The sequence below is a fragment of the Mandrillus leucophaeus genome, unplaced genomic scaffold (assembly GCF_000951045.1).
Source record: "Mandrillus leucophaeus isolate KB7577 unplaced genomic scaffold, Mleu.le_1.0 Scaffold497, whole genome shotgun sequence".
NCBI lineage: Eukaryota > Metazoa > Chordata > Mammalia > Primates > Cercopithecidae > Mandrillus > Mandrillus leucophaeus.
The window spans coordinates 1,103,144-1,119,700 of record NW_012105331.1 but is presented as its reverse complement, the minus strand read 5'-3'; the positions used below and the strand labels follow the sequence as shown (position 1 = coordinate 1,119,700).

The 16,557-nt window shown below is 39.8% G+C and overlaps 1 protein-coding gene across 4 annotated transcripts in view; it reads left to right on the top strand.

Moving 5' to 3' along the window:
* USP8 (ubiquitin specific peptidase 8) overlaps window positions 1-16,557 on the top strand; it is an 83,245-nt gene that overhangs the window by 40,448 nt on the left and 26,240 nt on the right. For all 4 annotated transcript variants that reach the window (XM_011995758.1, XM_011995755.1, XM_011995756.1 and 1 more), the window contains 4 exons: window positions 5,751-5,913; window positions 10,867-11,011; window positions 11,294-11,517; window positions 15,752-16,336. In XM_011995758.1, coding sequence (XP_011851148.1) covers window positions 5,751-5,913; window positions 10,867-11,011; window positions 11,294-11,517; window positions 15,752-16,336 — 1,117 coding nt within the window. The remainder of the gene's footprint in view (window positions 1-5,750; window positions 5,914-10,866; window positions 11,012-11,293; window positions 11,518-15,751; window positions 16,337-16,557) is intronic.

Sequence of the window (16,557 nt, the reverse complement as noted above, 5' to 3'; positions counted from 1 at the left end):
AACATTTCTAAGCTCGTGTTTCCATCTGTAAAATGGGGATAATAGTAGAACCTATCTTACAGAGGTTTCAGGAGATTTAAATGAGAAACATTATATACACACACACACAGACTTTAGCACAGGTCCTGGCATGAGTAAGGACTTAATTTAAAATTTATTCTTTCTTTTTTGGTAAGAAGGCCTTTAACCTATAAAATAATTTAAAGTGACTTGCATGGGTATATTGTATATTGAAAATCATGGCATAGTGGCAGAGCTAAACCTCCAGATACAGGGCTATTTTCACTATTTCTAGCATTCTTATATAGATCCTGTTACCTCTCTTGGTCTTGGTTTAAAATTATATATTTTTAAAATTAGATAATAAAATCTGTATAGTTCCTGGCATATTGTAGATGCTTGATAAATGTTTGACCTGAAGCATAGAGTGCTTTGTAAATAAGCTATTTAAAAATTAGAGCTCTTAGGCCAGGCGCAGTGGCTCACACCTGTAATCCCAGCACTTCGGGAGGCCGAGGCAGGTGGATCACTTGAGGTCAGGAGTTCCAGACCAGCCTGGCCAACATAGTGAAACCCCATCTCTATTAAAAATACTTTAGCCAGGAGTGGTGGCGGGCACCTATAATCCCAGCTACTTGGGAGGCTAAGGCAGGAGAATAGCATGAACTCGGGAGGCGGAGGTTGCAGTGAGCCGAGATCACGCCACTGCACTCCAGCCTGGGCTGCAGAGGGAGACTCCGTCTCATAAAAAAAAAAAAAAAAACTCTGAGAAAGACGCTGTCAAAGGTGGTGCTGAGCTGTGGTCAGCCCGTTCCTGCTCCTGCTCCTGCCGCACTGCTGTTGCTCTCGCTGAGGAACCAGTCGGTCCGGAAGCCACGCAGCACCCGTGGCTTTTAAAGATACTAGAAAAACACCCGGGGAGCTGGAGGTGGCAGTTCACTGATTTAGAATCACTCTTTATGAGCCGCAGCATAAAATCCCTGGAGAAGGTGTGTGTTGACTTGATCAGAGGAGCAAAGAACAAGAATCTCAAAGTGAAAGAACCAGTTCAAATGCCTACTAAGACTTTGAGAATCGCTACAAGAAAAACTCCTTTTGGTGACGGTTCTAAGACATGGGATCATTTCCAGATGAGAATCCACAAACAACTCATTAACTTGCACATCCGTCCTGAGATTGTTAAGCAGGTTACCTCCTTCAGTATTGAGTCAGGAGTTGAGGTGGAAGTTCCTATTGGAGATGCTTAAGTCAACTATTTTAATAAATTGATTACCAGTTGTTAAAAAAAGAAAAATTAGAGTGCTCAGTCTAATTAAACATGTGAATATATTCCCAGGATTTGAATAGACAAAGTTATAATTAGTCTTTGGGTAATCTAATCTGTATTAATAGAGAGCTGGTGGTCTTTATTATTGAGTTTACATGGAAGTTTCCCAAAATGTGAGATTTGGACTACTATGAAACTCAAGATGATTTTAGGTTGAAGATTAAAGAACAATGAAATGCACACTGAGAAAATTATTCCCTTTTAATTTATGTTACAGTCCTTTTGAGTCAGTTTAAAGGAGTTTCAGTTTGGTGCCAGTACATCTTTTAAATACTTGCTTACCTCTCTAACTGAAGGGAAAAGGTCTCAGAGCTTTCTATAGGTAGCAATACCTACAACTAGCTGATAGTGATTACTGTATTTTTTCATTATCTATTTTTATTTATTTATTTTTGAGACAGGGTCTCACTCTGTGCCTGGGCTGGAGTGCAGTGGCATGATTACGGCTTACTGCAGCCTTGACCTCCTGGGTTCAGGTGATCCTCTCCCCTCAGCCTCCTGGTTAGCTGGAACTGCAGGCACACGCCACCATGCCCAGCTAATTTTCGTATTTTTTGTGTAGAGACGGGGTTTTGCCGCATTGCCCAGACAGGTCTCAAACTCCTGGGCTCAAACGATCCTCCCACCATAGCCTCCCAGAGCGCTGGGATTATAGATGTGAGCCATTGCATGCGGCCTATCTCGTCTTAAAATTTTAAGCTTTTTATTTTATTGTATTTATTTTAAATTTTTAAATTTTAATTTAATTTAATTAATTAATTTATTTATTTATTTTTGAGGCAGAGTCTTGCCCTGTCACCCAGGCTGGAGTGCAATGGTGCGATCTCAGCCAACTGCAACCTCTGCCTCCTGGGTTCAAGAGATTCTTCCCAGCCCCGAGTAGCTGGGATTACAGGCACGCACCACCTTGCCCAGCTAATTTTTTAATTTTTAGTAGACACTGGGTTTCACCATGTTGGCCAGGCTGGTCTTGAGCTCCTGACCGCAAATAATCCACCTGCCTTGGCCTCTGAAAGTGCTGAGATTACAGGTGTGAGCCAGCCACTGTGCCCAGCGTGCCCCAACCCCCTTTTTTGAGACAGGGTCTCGCTGTGTTGCTCAGGCTGGAGTGCAGTTGTACAATCTTGGCTCAGTGCAACCTCCGCCTCCCGGGTTCAATTGATCCTCATGTCTCATGTCTCAGCCTCCCAAGTGACTGGGATTATAGGTGTGCACCACCACACCGGCTAATTTTTGTGTTTTCAGTAGAGACAGGTTTTCACTGTGTTGGCCAGGCTGGTCTTGAACTCCTGTCCTCAAGTGATCCACCCGCATCGTCTTCCCAAAGTGCTGAGATTACAGGTGTGAGCCACGGTGCCCAGCCTGTTTCTTTTTTAAACTTTTCTTTTAGGTTTGGTGGTACGTGTGAAGGTTTGTTACATAGGTAAACGTGTCACAGGGGTTTGTTGTACATACATATTTTATCACCGAGGTATAAGCTCGGTGCCCAATAGTTAAATCTTTTCTGCTCCTCTCCCTCCTCTTACACTCCCCCCTCAAGTAGACCCCAGTGTCTGTTGTTTCCTTCTTTGTGTTCTTAAGTTCTTACCATTTAGCTCCCATATTCTTAACTTTTAATACATTATAGTATATATACCGAAGTACTCCTGTCCTAAGCATCTAGCCCAATGAATTTTCATTAACTGAATGCACCCACTTAATTAGCATCCAGCCCAAGAAACATAACGTTATCATCCCTCCTGAACCCAGTATACCTCCTGTAAGTTACTACCCATATACTACTGCCCAAGGAGACCACGAACTTCTAATGGAATATATTTTTTGTCTGCTTTTGTACTTTATATAAATGGAATTTATAATATGTAGTCTTTTATATCTGTCTTCTATACTCATCCTATGTTTGTGACAGTCATCTCTGTTGTGTGTAGTTGTAGTTTGTTCATTCTCATTGCCATATGGTATTCTGTTGTGTGACTATAGCACAGTTTACTTAAATATTTTATTTATCTTCAGATGTACCTTTTACTTATTGGATATGATGCTGTTTTTTCATGTATTTAGGGCCATACAATTTCCTATTAAATTTATTTAAGTAAAAAAGTATTTTTTATTAAATTAATTAAATTTAATAAAGGACAAGTAGAGCAGAGTTAAAGCAAATTGTGAAGGTGGTACATAAAAGACAGAAGTTTGAGAAATGTTGGCGGATACTGTCGTTTCCGAAAGTCTTTTCTGTAGAATACTAATCCTGAAAACAGTATTTAGGTAAATATACCCCAGGTTGGAAATAGTCTTTAAGAATATCATGTTTTATTTTTTTTCCTTCTTTGTTGACCAAGCATCCTTCTGATCTGTGTGTATCAGGAGAGGATATTATTAGACAATATTTTATATTTATTCTACTTTACTTCCTAGAAGATACAGTAACAATATTATATAGGAAATGGATTTTAAAATTAAAATGATCTTAATTATTTGGTTTTACTTGTGGATAAAAGTTGTACCAGTCCTGCCCAGCTTGCCAGTATCATCAGTTAAATATTGAAATGCCACTATATACTAAGTGCTTTGCTAAGAATAATATGGAGCTCCTTACCTAGAGGCGTGAATCTGTATTATTCACTCATTCAATTATTAAACCAATTTTTTTTTTTTTTTTTGAGATGGAGATCTTGCTCTGTCGCCCAGGCTGGAATGCAGTGGTGTGATCTTGGCTCACTGCAACCTCCACCTCCCGGGTTCAAGCTATTCTCCTGCCTCAGCCTCCCGAGTAGCTGGGACTCCCATCATGCACCACCACTTCTAGCTAATTTTTGTATTTTTAATTAGAGACAGAATTTCGCCATGTTGGCCAGGCTGGTCTCGAACTCCTGACCTCAGGTGATCCGCCTGTCTTGGCCTCCCAAAGGGCTGGGATTACAGGTGTGAGCCATCACGTCCAGCTGATAAAAACAGTATTCACTGAACACTTTCTATGGGCTGGGTTACTATGTTCTAAGTGCTGGGCTAAGCCATTGAACAGACAGAAAATTGTCTTTGGAGCTTTTAACAGAGAGATGAGATAGGTAAGACACACAATAAAAGCTTGCAGTGTTTAGCTTTTCGTATGTGGAGTGCTGTGGAAATGGGAATGTTGTGTGTGCGTATGCATGTGTGTGTGTTTAGAAAGGCCTCACAGAGAAGTTATTAGCAAATCTTGAAGAAATAAGGGAAATGAGTAATGCAGCTATCTGGGGGAAGAGGATTCCAGACGGAAAAAGCAAGAGCAGAGACCCTTAGGGAAGAGCATGCCTGGATGAACCAGGAATAACAAGGAAGCTAGTAGCTGGAGTGAGTAAAGGGGGCCAGTAGTTAGAGATGACGACGTTGAGCCTTGGGGGTGTATGTCTGTGGCAGGCCATTGTAAGGACTTTAGCTTTTTTTTTTTTTTTTTGATAATGGAGTCTCGCTCTGTCGCCCAGGCTGAAGTGCAGTGGCACAATCTTGGCTCACTGCAACCTCCACCTCCTGGGTTCAAGCAATTCTCCTGCTTCAGCCTCCTAAGTAGCTGGGATTACAGATGCCTGCCACCACGCCCGGATAATTTTTGTATTTAGTAGAGATGGGGTTTTACCATGTCGGCCAGACTGGTCTTGAATTCCTGACCTCAGGTGATCCACCCTCCTCGGCCTCCCGAAGTGCTGGGGATTACAGGCATGAGCCACCACGCCCAGCCGGACTTCAGCTTTTATGTGAGCAAACGATGATGTGAACATTGTGCTTTAAGGTAGAGTTGGTGCTATTCACAGTTGACATTTTTAAGAGGCAGCATAGCAGAGAACATGTACATGAGCCAGATTGCCTGAATTTTAATTCTGGCTCCACTTATCTTGAGCGAGTCACTTAACCTGTTTGTGCCTCACTTTCCCCAAAATAGAAATAATAATGTTTGTCTTACAGGATTGTTGTGAAGACACAATGAGTTCAATGAGAATAAAGCATTTAGAACAGTATCTGGCACATGGTAAATGCTATATGTGTTTGTTGAATAAACATCCTGGTATATGGTGGACTATTATACAGGTATAAGAGAACTGAAATATGAATAATATTACCCAGTTTATATTTGGCTGAAAGAGGAGCTCAGATAATTTTCTCTGTTTTCAGTTTTGCTCCCCCCACTTTTTTTTAAAGGGTCAGAATGAAAAGAATTCAGTCTTCTTTTAGTCTCTAGTAACTACTAAAACTATGTTCCAATATTATACAGTAGTGAAGGGGTTAAACATTTTAGGCTGTTTAATATCTTAATATATAATCTCACCTTAGAAAGAAATCTACTTAAAATTTGCTGTGGTGTGGTCAAGACTGTAGAACAAAACTGAGTGTCTTCTGTTAGTATATTCTTGTTGACTTTTGCCCCAATTTCAATGTTAATACATTTCAGAGTCACTGCTAGTTGGATTGAAGCACACCTCCCAGATGATTCTAAAGACACATGGAAGAAGAGGGGGAATGTGGAGTATGTGGTACTTCTTGACTGGTTTAGTTCTGCCAAAGATTTACAGATTGGAACAGTTCTCCGGAGTCTGAAAGATGCACTTTTCAAGGTTTGCAAGTTTCATTGTTAGTTTATTGTAATTGCAGGGCACCTCTGGTTGTTAGAAAGGCATGTTAACTAGTTGTTTATCTTTAATACTGAAAGATTGATCATGCTTTTTTTTTCTTTCTTTTTTTTTTTTTGAGACTGAGTCTCACTTTGTTGCCCAAGTGGTAGTACAGTGGCGTGATCTCAGCTCACTGCAATCCTCTGCCTCCCGGGTTCAGGTGATTCCCATGCCTCAGCCTCCTGAGTAGCTGGGACTACAGGTGTGAGCCACCACACCCGGCTAATTTTTGTATTTTTAGTAAAGAGGGGGTTTCACCATGTTGGCCAGGCTGGTCTCAAACTCCTGACTTCAGGTGATCCACTTGCCTTGGCCTCCCAGAGTGCTAGGATTACAGGCTTGAGCAGCCGCTTTGATTGTAGAATTTTTTATAAATTCAGGTTTAAAAGATTTGTTTTGGCTGGGCGTGGTAAAATTAAAACTTAGGTGGGAAAAGATCTTATAAGATTACGAGGCAGGGCCAGGTGTGGTGGCTCACGCCTGTAATCCCAGCACTTTGAGAAGCTGAGGCAGGCCGATCACCTGAGGTTAGGAGTTCGAGACCAGCTTGACCAACGTAGAGAAACCTTGTCTCTACTAAAAACAAAAAATTAGTCGGGCATGGTGGTATGCGCCTGTAATCCCAGCTACTCAGGAGGCTGAGGTAGGAGAATCTCTTGAACCTGGGAGGCGGAGGTTGTGGTGAGCTAAGATCACACCATTGCACTCTAGCCTGGGCAACAAGAGCAAAACTCTGTCTCACACACACACAAAAAAAGATTACAAGGCAGAAGACAGGCAGAAATATTTACAACACACATGGCAGTGGTTTAAAATACCTGAAATCCAAAGAGCTTTTACAAATAAGAAAAATACTTAAGATAAAATAGTAAAATAAGTTGTGCACACAGATAGCCATGAACAGAAAGTGAAATGCAAGTGGACTTAACCATAAAAATGAGCAGCTTTACTAGTATCAGATAAATGCATATTAAAGCGAGTGCCATTTTCACTGATCAAGTTAACAAAGGTTTAAAAAATAATACGGTTGTCCCTCAGTATCTGTGGGGGATTGGTGCTAGAACCCCCCACAAATACCAAAATCCATGGATAGTCAAGTTTCTTACATAAAATGGTATAGTATTTGCATATAAACTACACATATTCTCTCATATACTTTAAATCCTCTGTAGATTCCTTATAATAACTAATAAAAAGTGCTCTGTAAATAGTTGTTATACCATATTTGTTGGAGAATAGTGACAAGAAAAAAGTCTGTATATGCTCAGTACAGACATAACTATCATAGGCCTAACTATATATTTTTTAAATTTATTTATGTTTTAGTTTTAATTTTAATTTTTAGAGACAAAGTTTTTCTCAGTCACCTAGACTTGAGTGCCATGGCACAACCATAGCTCACTGCAGCCTTGAACTCCTGGCTCAAGTGATCCCACTGCCTCAGCCTCCTGAGTAGCTAGGACTACAGGTGCACACCATGCCTGGCTAATTTTTAAAAATTTTCTAGTAGGGACAAGGTATTGCTATGTTGCCCAGGCTTGTCTCAAAGTCCTGGCTTCAAACATTCCTCCCACCTTGACCACCCAAAGTGTTGGGATTACAGGCATGCGCCACTGTGTTGGGCATCTAAGTATATTTTTTATTTTATTTTATTTTATTTATTTATTTATTTATTTATTGAGATGGAGTCTCACTCTGTCACCCAGGCTGGAGTGCAGTGGTGCGATCTTGGCTCACTGCAACCTCCGCCTCCCAGGTTCAAGCGATTCTCCTGCCTCAGCCTTTCCAAATAGCTGGGATTACAGGTGCCCACCACCACACCTGGCTAATTTTTGTAGTTTTAGTGGAGACAAGGTTTCACCATGTTGGCGAGACTGGTCTCAAACTCCTTACCTCAAGTGATCTGCCCACATTGGCCTCCCAAAGTGCTGGGATTACAGGCGTGAGCCACCGTGCACGGCCCATCTAAGTGTATTTTAAGTCTGGTTGGTTGAATCTTATGGATACAAGAGGACTTACTGTACTCAGTTCAACTTGTTAAATTATTTTTTTCTGTAATTTTTATTTTTTGAATTCTAAAATTTCTTTTTACCTATTGTTTTTTGAAGACATATCTTACTCTGTTGCCCAGGCCGAAGTGCAGTGGTGCCATCCCAGCTCACTGTAGCCTTGACATCCTGGGCTCAGGCAGTCCTCCCACCTCAGCCTCCTGAGTAGCTGAGGTGTGCGTCACCATCCTAGCTAATTTCATTTTATTTTATTTTTGTAGAGATGATATTTCACTATGTTGCCCAGGCTGGTCTTGAAACTCCTGTACTCAAACAATCTTCTTGCCTCAGCCTCCCAAAGTGCTGGTATTACAGGTGTGAGCCACCACACCCAGTTAATTTGTTAAATTATTAACAATGATAGCACTGAATGCTGGTGAGCATGTGGTGAGAAGAAAACTCGTTCTGCTGGTAGGAGGGTCAGTTGATTGCCCTTCAGAAAGGCAGTCTTAAACGCCTTAGAACAATTCATGCTATGTCATAGGGAACCCAGAAATATACCTAAGTATGGGACAATTATATGAAACTGCCAGGATTCAACTGGCATTGACCTACAAATGGCAGTTCGGCAATTTCATAAAGTTCAAACTAAGATATGTAAATGATCAGTGTATGATAAAGGTGACGTAAATCATTGAGGAAAAGATGGATTGAAATGAATGGTTTGGGGACAACTGCCTAGCCAGTAAATAAAAGAGAATGAATCCCTACCTTATTTCTTAGACCAAGCTACATCTCAAATGAATAAAAGATATAAATGTATAGATTGAAACAGCAAACTATTAGGAGAAAGCATTGGTATTTTTTATTACCTTGATATCAAACCAAGATGTCGTAAAGGAAAATGAAGACTGTTTATGGCTGGTCACAGTGGCTCACACCTGTAATCCCAGCACTTTGGGAGGCCGAGGCAGGTGGATCACTTGAGGTCAGGAGTTGGAGACCAGCCTGGCCAACATGACGAAACCCCATCTCTACTAAAAGTACAAAAATTTGCCGGGCGTGGTGGTGGGCACCTGTGATCCCAGCTACTGAGGAGGCTGAGGCAGGAGAATTGCTTGAACCCGGTGGGCGGAGGTTGCAATGAGCCAAGATCGCGCCACTTCACTCCAGCCTGGGCAAAAGAAAGAAACTCCATCTCAAAAAGAAAAGACATTTAACTGTGTTTAAAAAACAAACAAAAAAAACATAAAGTAAAAATCAGGAAAAATGTTGGCAATATATATGACAAAGACCTTTTTTCCCTAATATTCAGAGTACATTCACTATTTACTAAAAAAATTGCAAATAACTATAGAAAAGGGGACAAAGGATGCAATTATTAAATAATTAAGTCATAGAACAATATAAATGCATAGTAAATAAATGAAAAAATGTCCAACTTCGCTAATAAAGAAATGCTCATTAAAACAAGATACCATTTTATGTTCATCAGTTTTGTAAAAATTATGAAGATGTATAATGGGCATTCTCATATCCTGTTGGTTAAGTGTATAAATTGGTATAGCCTTTCTGAAGGGCAACTGGGCATTATATTAAACCAGCAATTCTACTCCTAGGTAATTATCCTTAAGAAATTTTTAAATATAAATATATATAATTTTTTTTTTTTCTCCTCAGGACGAAGTCTCACTCTTATCCCCTAGGCTGGAGTGCAATGGTGCCATCTCAGCTCACTGCAACCTCCACCTCTTGGGTTCAAGCAATTCTCTTGCCTCAGCTTCCCAAGGAGCAGGGATTATAGGTGCCTGCCACCACGCCCAGCTAATTTTTGTATTTTTAGTAGAGACAGGTTTTCACCGTGTTGGTCAGGCTGGTCTCAAACTCCTGACCTCAGGTGATCCTCCCACCTCGGCCTTCCAAAGTGCTGGGATTACAGGCATGAGCCACCGTGCCCAGCCAATATATTTATATATATTTTTAAGTGACCATTTCTAAGATTAGCCATCTGTTGAAAACCTTAAAATGTTCATGTACCTTAGCTTAAGGAACTCTCTTTCTGGGAATTTTCCTTAAGGAGGTAACTAGGTATGTGCATGTATCAGGATCTTTTGTGTTTATTTCAGCATGCTTATAATTAAGTGGGGAAAAAAAACCCAAATGATTGACTCAGTTTTGGGGTGTGTGTGTAAAGTAGAATAGGCCATGCGCAGTGGCTCACACCTATAAATCCCAGCACTTTGGGAGACTGAGCCAGGTTGATCACTTAAGCCCAGGAGTTTGAGACCAGCCTGGGCAACGTGCCGAAACCCCAGCTCATGAAAAGTACAAAAATAAGCTGGGTGTGGTGGCGCATGCCTGTAGTCCCAGCTACTGGGAAGGCTGAGGTGGGAGGATCAATTGAGCCCAGGAGGTCAAGGCTGCAGTGAGCCATGATTATGCCATTGCATTCCAACTTGGGTGATAGAGCAAGACCTTGTCTCAATCAGTCAGTCAGTCAGTAGTCGAATATTACCTAGTCATTGCAAATGATGATATAGCTCTGTATTGATGAAGGATGTTCATAGAAAAGCAACATCATAAAGGTTTTATTGAAAATTCTCTATAAGAGTAAACTCCAGAATGTAAAGTGTATTGGGGTGGTGATGTTATGGGTCATTTTTGTTTTATATTTAGTAATTTATTTTCTAATTTTTCTTCTAAGATCATTGATTATTTGTATGGTTTTTAAAACGTCACCTATATAACTGTTTTATTTAATGTTGAATTTTGAATTCAGTTCTCATTTTGTCATTACTTAGAAGATAAATCTTGTCGTTAAGGGAACAACTTCAAAATTTAGATTTGTTGTGTTTTTAGCTGTTGATAGATTGCTGCCATATTAAAAATATGATTTCCTTATTTATAGTGGGAAAGTAAAACTATCCTGCGCAATGAGCCTTTGGTTTTAGAGGGAGGCTATGAAAACTGGCTCCTTTGTTATCCCCAGTATACAACAAATGCTAAGGTCACTCCACCCCCACGACGCCAGAATGAAGAGGTGTCTATCTCATGTATGTATGTGAAAATTTTTGTTTAAAATTGCTTTGGTAAAACATACTTTGAAATTGTTTTCGCAGTAACATTCTTGGTTGTGTGTGCATTTGTCCTATTAGAGAGCAGTTTGTTTTCAGGCATAAAAATATAAGCCTGGAAGTTCACATTTTCTTTAAGACTGTTGTAATTGTTTTTTCACTTAGTTTACTTTTAATTATTACATTAACATGCATGAGAAATGTAAGTACTGTGTATGGGCTTTGCTATTCTAAAAAGCATTTTTATTTTTGGAATTTTAGTGGATTTTACTTATCCCTCATTGGAAGAATCAGTTCCTTCTAAACCTGCTGCCCAGATACCACCTCCATCTATAGAAGTAGATGAAAATATAGAATTGATAAGTGATCAAAATGAGAGAATGGGACCACTGAATATATCAACTCCAGCTGAACCAGTTGCTGCTTCTAAATCTGATGTTTCACCCATAATTCAGCCAGTGCCTAGTATAAAGAATATTCCACAGGTATGTTCTTGATTTTAACTTTATTCTCACTTTTGTTTTAATATTAAATATATAGTATAGTTGGGCACAGTGCCTCACGCCTGTAATCCCAGCACTTCGGGAGGCTAAGAGGGGCGGATCACCTGAGGTCAGGAGTTTGAGACCAACCTGGCCGACATGGTGAAACCCCCTCTCTACTAATAATACAAAAATTAGCTGGGCATGGTGGTGGGTACCTGTAATTCCAGCCATTTGGGAGGCTGAGGCATGAGAATTGTTTGAACCCAGGAAGCGGAGGTTGCAGTGAGTCAAGATTGCACCACTGCACCCCAGCCTGGGTGACAGCAAGACTCTGTCTCAAAAAAAAAAAAAAAAAAAAATACAGTATAGAAATGAAGTTTAATATATAACCTTTAACATCTTAGAAAAAAGTATCAATGAGAAGAATCTGTATGTTTTGATAAATTTTTTGTTTAAAAATTTTTCATCATAATTCAGTGTTATTGCCATGCCTGTATTAGAGTAGATAATTCAAGGGATTTCCAAGCCAGTTGGCAATCCATTTGCTACAAACAATGCCAGTAAAAGATTGCATTACCACAGTGAATTAGAATAGCCCTTTTGGGACTTTTTGTATTATAATTTGACCCATAGTGTTTTCATAAATATCTTGGCTTACATATGGTAGGTATGTGATGTCAGTATGTTGGTTTTAAAACAATAGTTTAGTTCCATTTCCTTAGAATTTGATATGCAAATAACAGGCATGTTTAACAATAATTATTTAAAAGTTTTTAAATAACCAAGACGTTACAAATAAAAAAATTTTAGTCTTTATTTCCTTCATTTGGCTTTATTTAAAGAAAGGTTAACTAATGTTCCCCCTCCATGCATTTCCCAATAACATTTTTAGCATTCATTTTTGATTTTTTCCCCAGATATATTTAAAACAGTATTTCACATTTAAAGTGGATGACATTTGATTTGTGGAGCAGGTATTGAATAGAAAATCTGGTAATTTTTTGTTATAAACTGAAGTGGTTCATTTCTTCATTTTTTTAAGGCATTTTAGTATTGCAGAATAAATTGCAGACTAAATAGATGTGATTAAACAACTTTTCTTAAAGGGTAAATTTAGGAAAGTCTGAAAAGAACTTGTGTTATTGCATTTCCTTTCAACTTAATCTGTTTAAACCCTAATCCTTTTGTGTCCCAACATAACTTTATAAGATACGTATAATTTTTTAGACACATTTTGAAGATCTATATAAAAAACAGCATGGGTGCCATGGGTCACGTCTGTAATCCCAACACTTCGGGAGGCAGAGGCGAGTGGGTCACCTGAGGTCAGGAGTTCCAGACCAGCCTGGTCAACATGGTGTGAAACCCCATCTCTTCTAAAAATACAAAAATTAGCCAGGCGTGGTGGTGCGTGCCTGCAGTCCCAGCTACTCAGGAGGCTGAGGCAGGACAATCACATGAACCCAGGAAGCAGAGGTTGTAGTGAGCCGATATCGGGCCACTGCACTCTAGCCTGGGTGAGAGTGAGACTCTGTCTCAAAAAAAAAATAAGACAGCATGAAAGTTTGTAAATACAAGAGATGGATTCTTCTGATGTTTAGAAGGAGAGATCTGTATAAAATCAGCCACGACATAAGGCAAAATATCATAATTGCTCTACAAGTCACTGGAGCACAGAGCAAGGAGAATATTCTAGCTGAGAAGATCAAGGACGTCTTCATGGAGGAGACAGTATTTTATCTGGGCTTTAAGAGTAGGATTTGAGGATGGACGAAACACGTAGACAATTGTATGACCAAAGGGATAGGGCATGCTCTGCGGCCATTGAACAGTTTTGGCATATATGGGCGCTAGTCTTTGTTGGAGAGAGGAAATAATGATAGTAGGTAAGATTAGAAGGATGGACAAGAGTCATCAAGAGAGACTTGGATCAAATTTTAATTTTGTCCTGTAGGCACAAAGAACCACTAAAGAATTTTAAACTTGAGAGTAACATGATCATAACTATACTTGTAAGATTAGGGAAAAATAGATCAAGCCACCAAAATGTAAATGGAAACAACATATATTTTTGTTTCTGTTCCACCTCTTATTGTTAACCTCATCCCCATAGTGGTTCTTCCTACTTTATTCTCAAATACATGCAGAAAAAGAGACAAAGGATTTTTTTTTAAGAGGCAGAAAGAGAAGTGAACAGGAAAAAAATTATTTTTTGTACGCTAACTTCTTTGTTTTTCTTTTTTTTTTTAAAACAGTGTCTCATTCTCTCACCCAGGCTGGAGTGCAGTAGCACAATCACAGCTCACTGCAGCTCGACTTCCTGGGTTCAAGCAATCCTCCCACCTCAGCCTCCTGAGTAGCTGGGATTATAGGCACGTGCCACCACGCCCGGCTAATTTTTGTATTTGTTGTAAAGATGGGGTTTTGCCATGTTGGCCAGGATGGTCTCGAACTCCTGACCTCAAGTGATCTACCCAGCTCGGGCTCTCAAAGTGCTGGTATTACAGGCGTGAGTCACTGTGCCCAGCAACTTCTTTGTTTTCTAGTAGAAAAACATAAATTCGTTTTGTAAGAACACTATGTAGATTGTTATTGGCAGATGTTCTTAAAAGTTTTTATTTTTGTTTCATTACACAGTATTCTCAAGAAATGATGGTAGGGTCACTTCTCTAGTGTTAATATTCTGTTAAATTGAGGTAATAAACGTTTAACTCATTAAATCAGGAACTTAGGTAATTTATTACGCAACTTGAAGGAAACCAGTTAGTATTTTACCTCCTGTAAAAGTTGTTAGGGAAGATTGCATTTGTTCCCTCAGTAACATAGTTATTAACTGTGCCAGGCACAGTCTCTATCCTTTTAGAGCTTATATTCTAGGAGGGAAGAAAATTTTAAACAAGTAATTATAGTTACTTGGTCAGAATTCCAATAGAGGGAGAAGAATAAGGTATTATAAGAGCATGTATCAGGGGACTTGGCTAGTTCTAGGGACAAGGGAAGTCTTTTCAGAGGGAGAGTGTAAGCCAAGACCTAATGTGGGCATTATCTAGATGAACAGCTGATAGACCTAAATTGGGAAGGAGCATGGCATCTTTGAATAATTTTTTTTTAAGGCAAGTATAGCCAGTATACACAACCATATGACTGGAGAGGTAGGCAGATGTAAGATCACACAGGGCCTTACAGGCTATGGTAAAGATTTTAGGTGTACTGAGGGCATAGTGGGTAGCTAATCAAATTTGTTTTAAAGTGAGTACTCTGGCTATAATGTGGAGAAACAGATTGGGGAGCGGGGACAAGAGAAGAGATGGGCAACTAGTTGAAAACTATAGGCCGGGCGCGGTGGCTCAAGCCTGTAATCCCAGCACTTTGGGAGGCCGAAACGGGTGGATCATGAGGTCAGGAGATCAAGACCATCCTGGCTAACAAGGTGAAACCCCGTCTCTACTAAAAAAATACAAAAAACTAGCCGGGCGAGGTGGCAGGCGCCTGTAGTCCCAGCTACTCGGGAGGCTGAGGCAGGAGAATGGCGTGAACCTGGGAGGCAGAGCTTGCAGTGAGCTGAGATCTGGCCACTGCACTCCAGCCTAGGCCACAGAGCGAGACTCCGTCTCAAAAAAAAAAAAAAAAAAAAAAACTATGCTGTAGTCCTGGTGAGAGAGGAGGTTGGCATGGTCTTGGCCTGTGGTAGAAGAGATGGAGGGACAGATATAGGAGGAAAATTATCAGCGTGTAGAAGGATATGGGAAGAACATATCATGGGACTCAGGTTTTTGATTTGTGCAACTATTGGGAGAGTGGTTACATCCATGAGATTAGGACCATGTTTGCGGGGGTGGGGGAATTCGTGAATCCATTTTGGCTATATGAGGTTTGAGATATATGCAGTGACACTCAAATGGAAATATTGGGTAGGCATTTGGATACCTGGAAGTTAGGTATGCCCAGGTCTAGGTTTTATGTTTTTAAATAAAGACATTTTTAACTCTTTTGTATACAAAACACTCAGGAAGAATTGAAAGTTGATCAAGAGGATGTAAGTTCCAGTGATGTTTGGATATCTCCCATTCAAGTTCTGTTTTATGAGAAATCTTGACACTGAGTAATTAACAAGTAGATGGCCTGATAGATGTTGTCTCCACAAAGTGACACTTCTTTTTATCACAACTTGATCTCAAGAACTGAGGTTATTTCCTGATTTTTGACAAAAATGTTTTGCTCTTTGTTGCTCTAGATTGATCGTACTAAAAAACCAGCAGTCAAATTGCCTGAAGAGCATAGAACAAAATCTGAAAGTACAAACCATGAGCAACAGTCTCCTCAGAATGGAAAAGTTATTCCTGATCGTTCCACCAAGCCAGTAGTTTTCTCTCCAACTCTCATGTTAACAGATGAAGAAAAGGCTCGTATTCATGCAGAAACTGCTCTTCTAATGGAGAAAAACAAACAAGAAAAAGAACTTCGGGAAAGGCAGCAAGAGGAACAGAAAGAGAAACTGAGGAGGGAAGAACAAGAACAAAAAGCCAAAAAGAAACAAGAAGCTGAAGAAAATGAAATTACAGAGAAGCAACAAAAAGCAAAAGAAGAAATGGAGAAGAAAGAAAGTGAACAGGCCAAGAAAGAAGATAAAGAAACCTCAGCAAAGAGGGGCAAAGAAATAACAGGAGTAAAAAGACAAAGTAAAAGTGAACATGAAACTTCTGATGCCAAGAAATCTGTAGAAGACAGGGGGAAAAGGTGTCCAACCCCAGAAGTACAGAAAAAGTCAACAGGAGATGTGCCCCATACATCTGCGACAGGGGATTCGGGTTCAGGCAAGGTAAGCAGAAACAGTACATATTGCCAACAAAGTGAAAAGGGCAGGCATTTCAAATAGTCTTTTCAGGGGTGATAGAAAGTACTGATCTATCCACATTTGCTCACCTATTGTCCTTTGAGGCCAATGCCGTACATTTATGAAATGATTGGTTGGGAATGAAATTGCTTTTTGTATATTACATCTATAAAATGCAATATATTTCTTTTTTTTTTTTTTTTTTT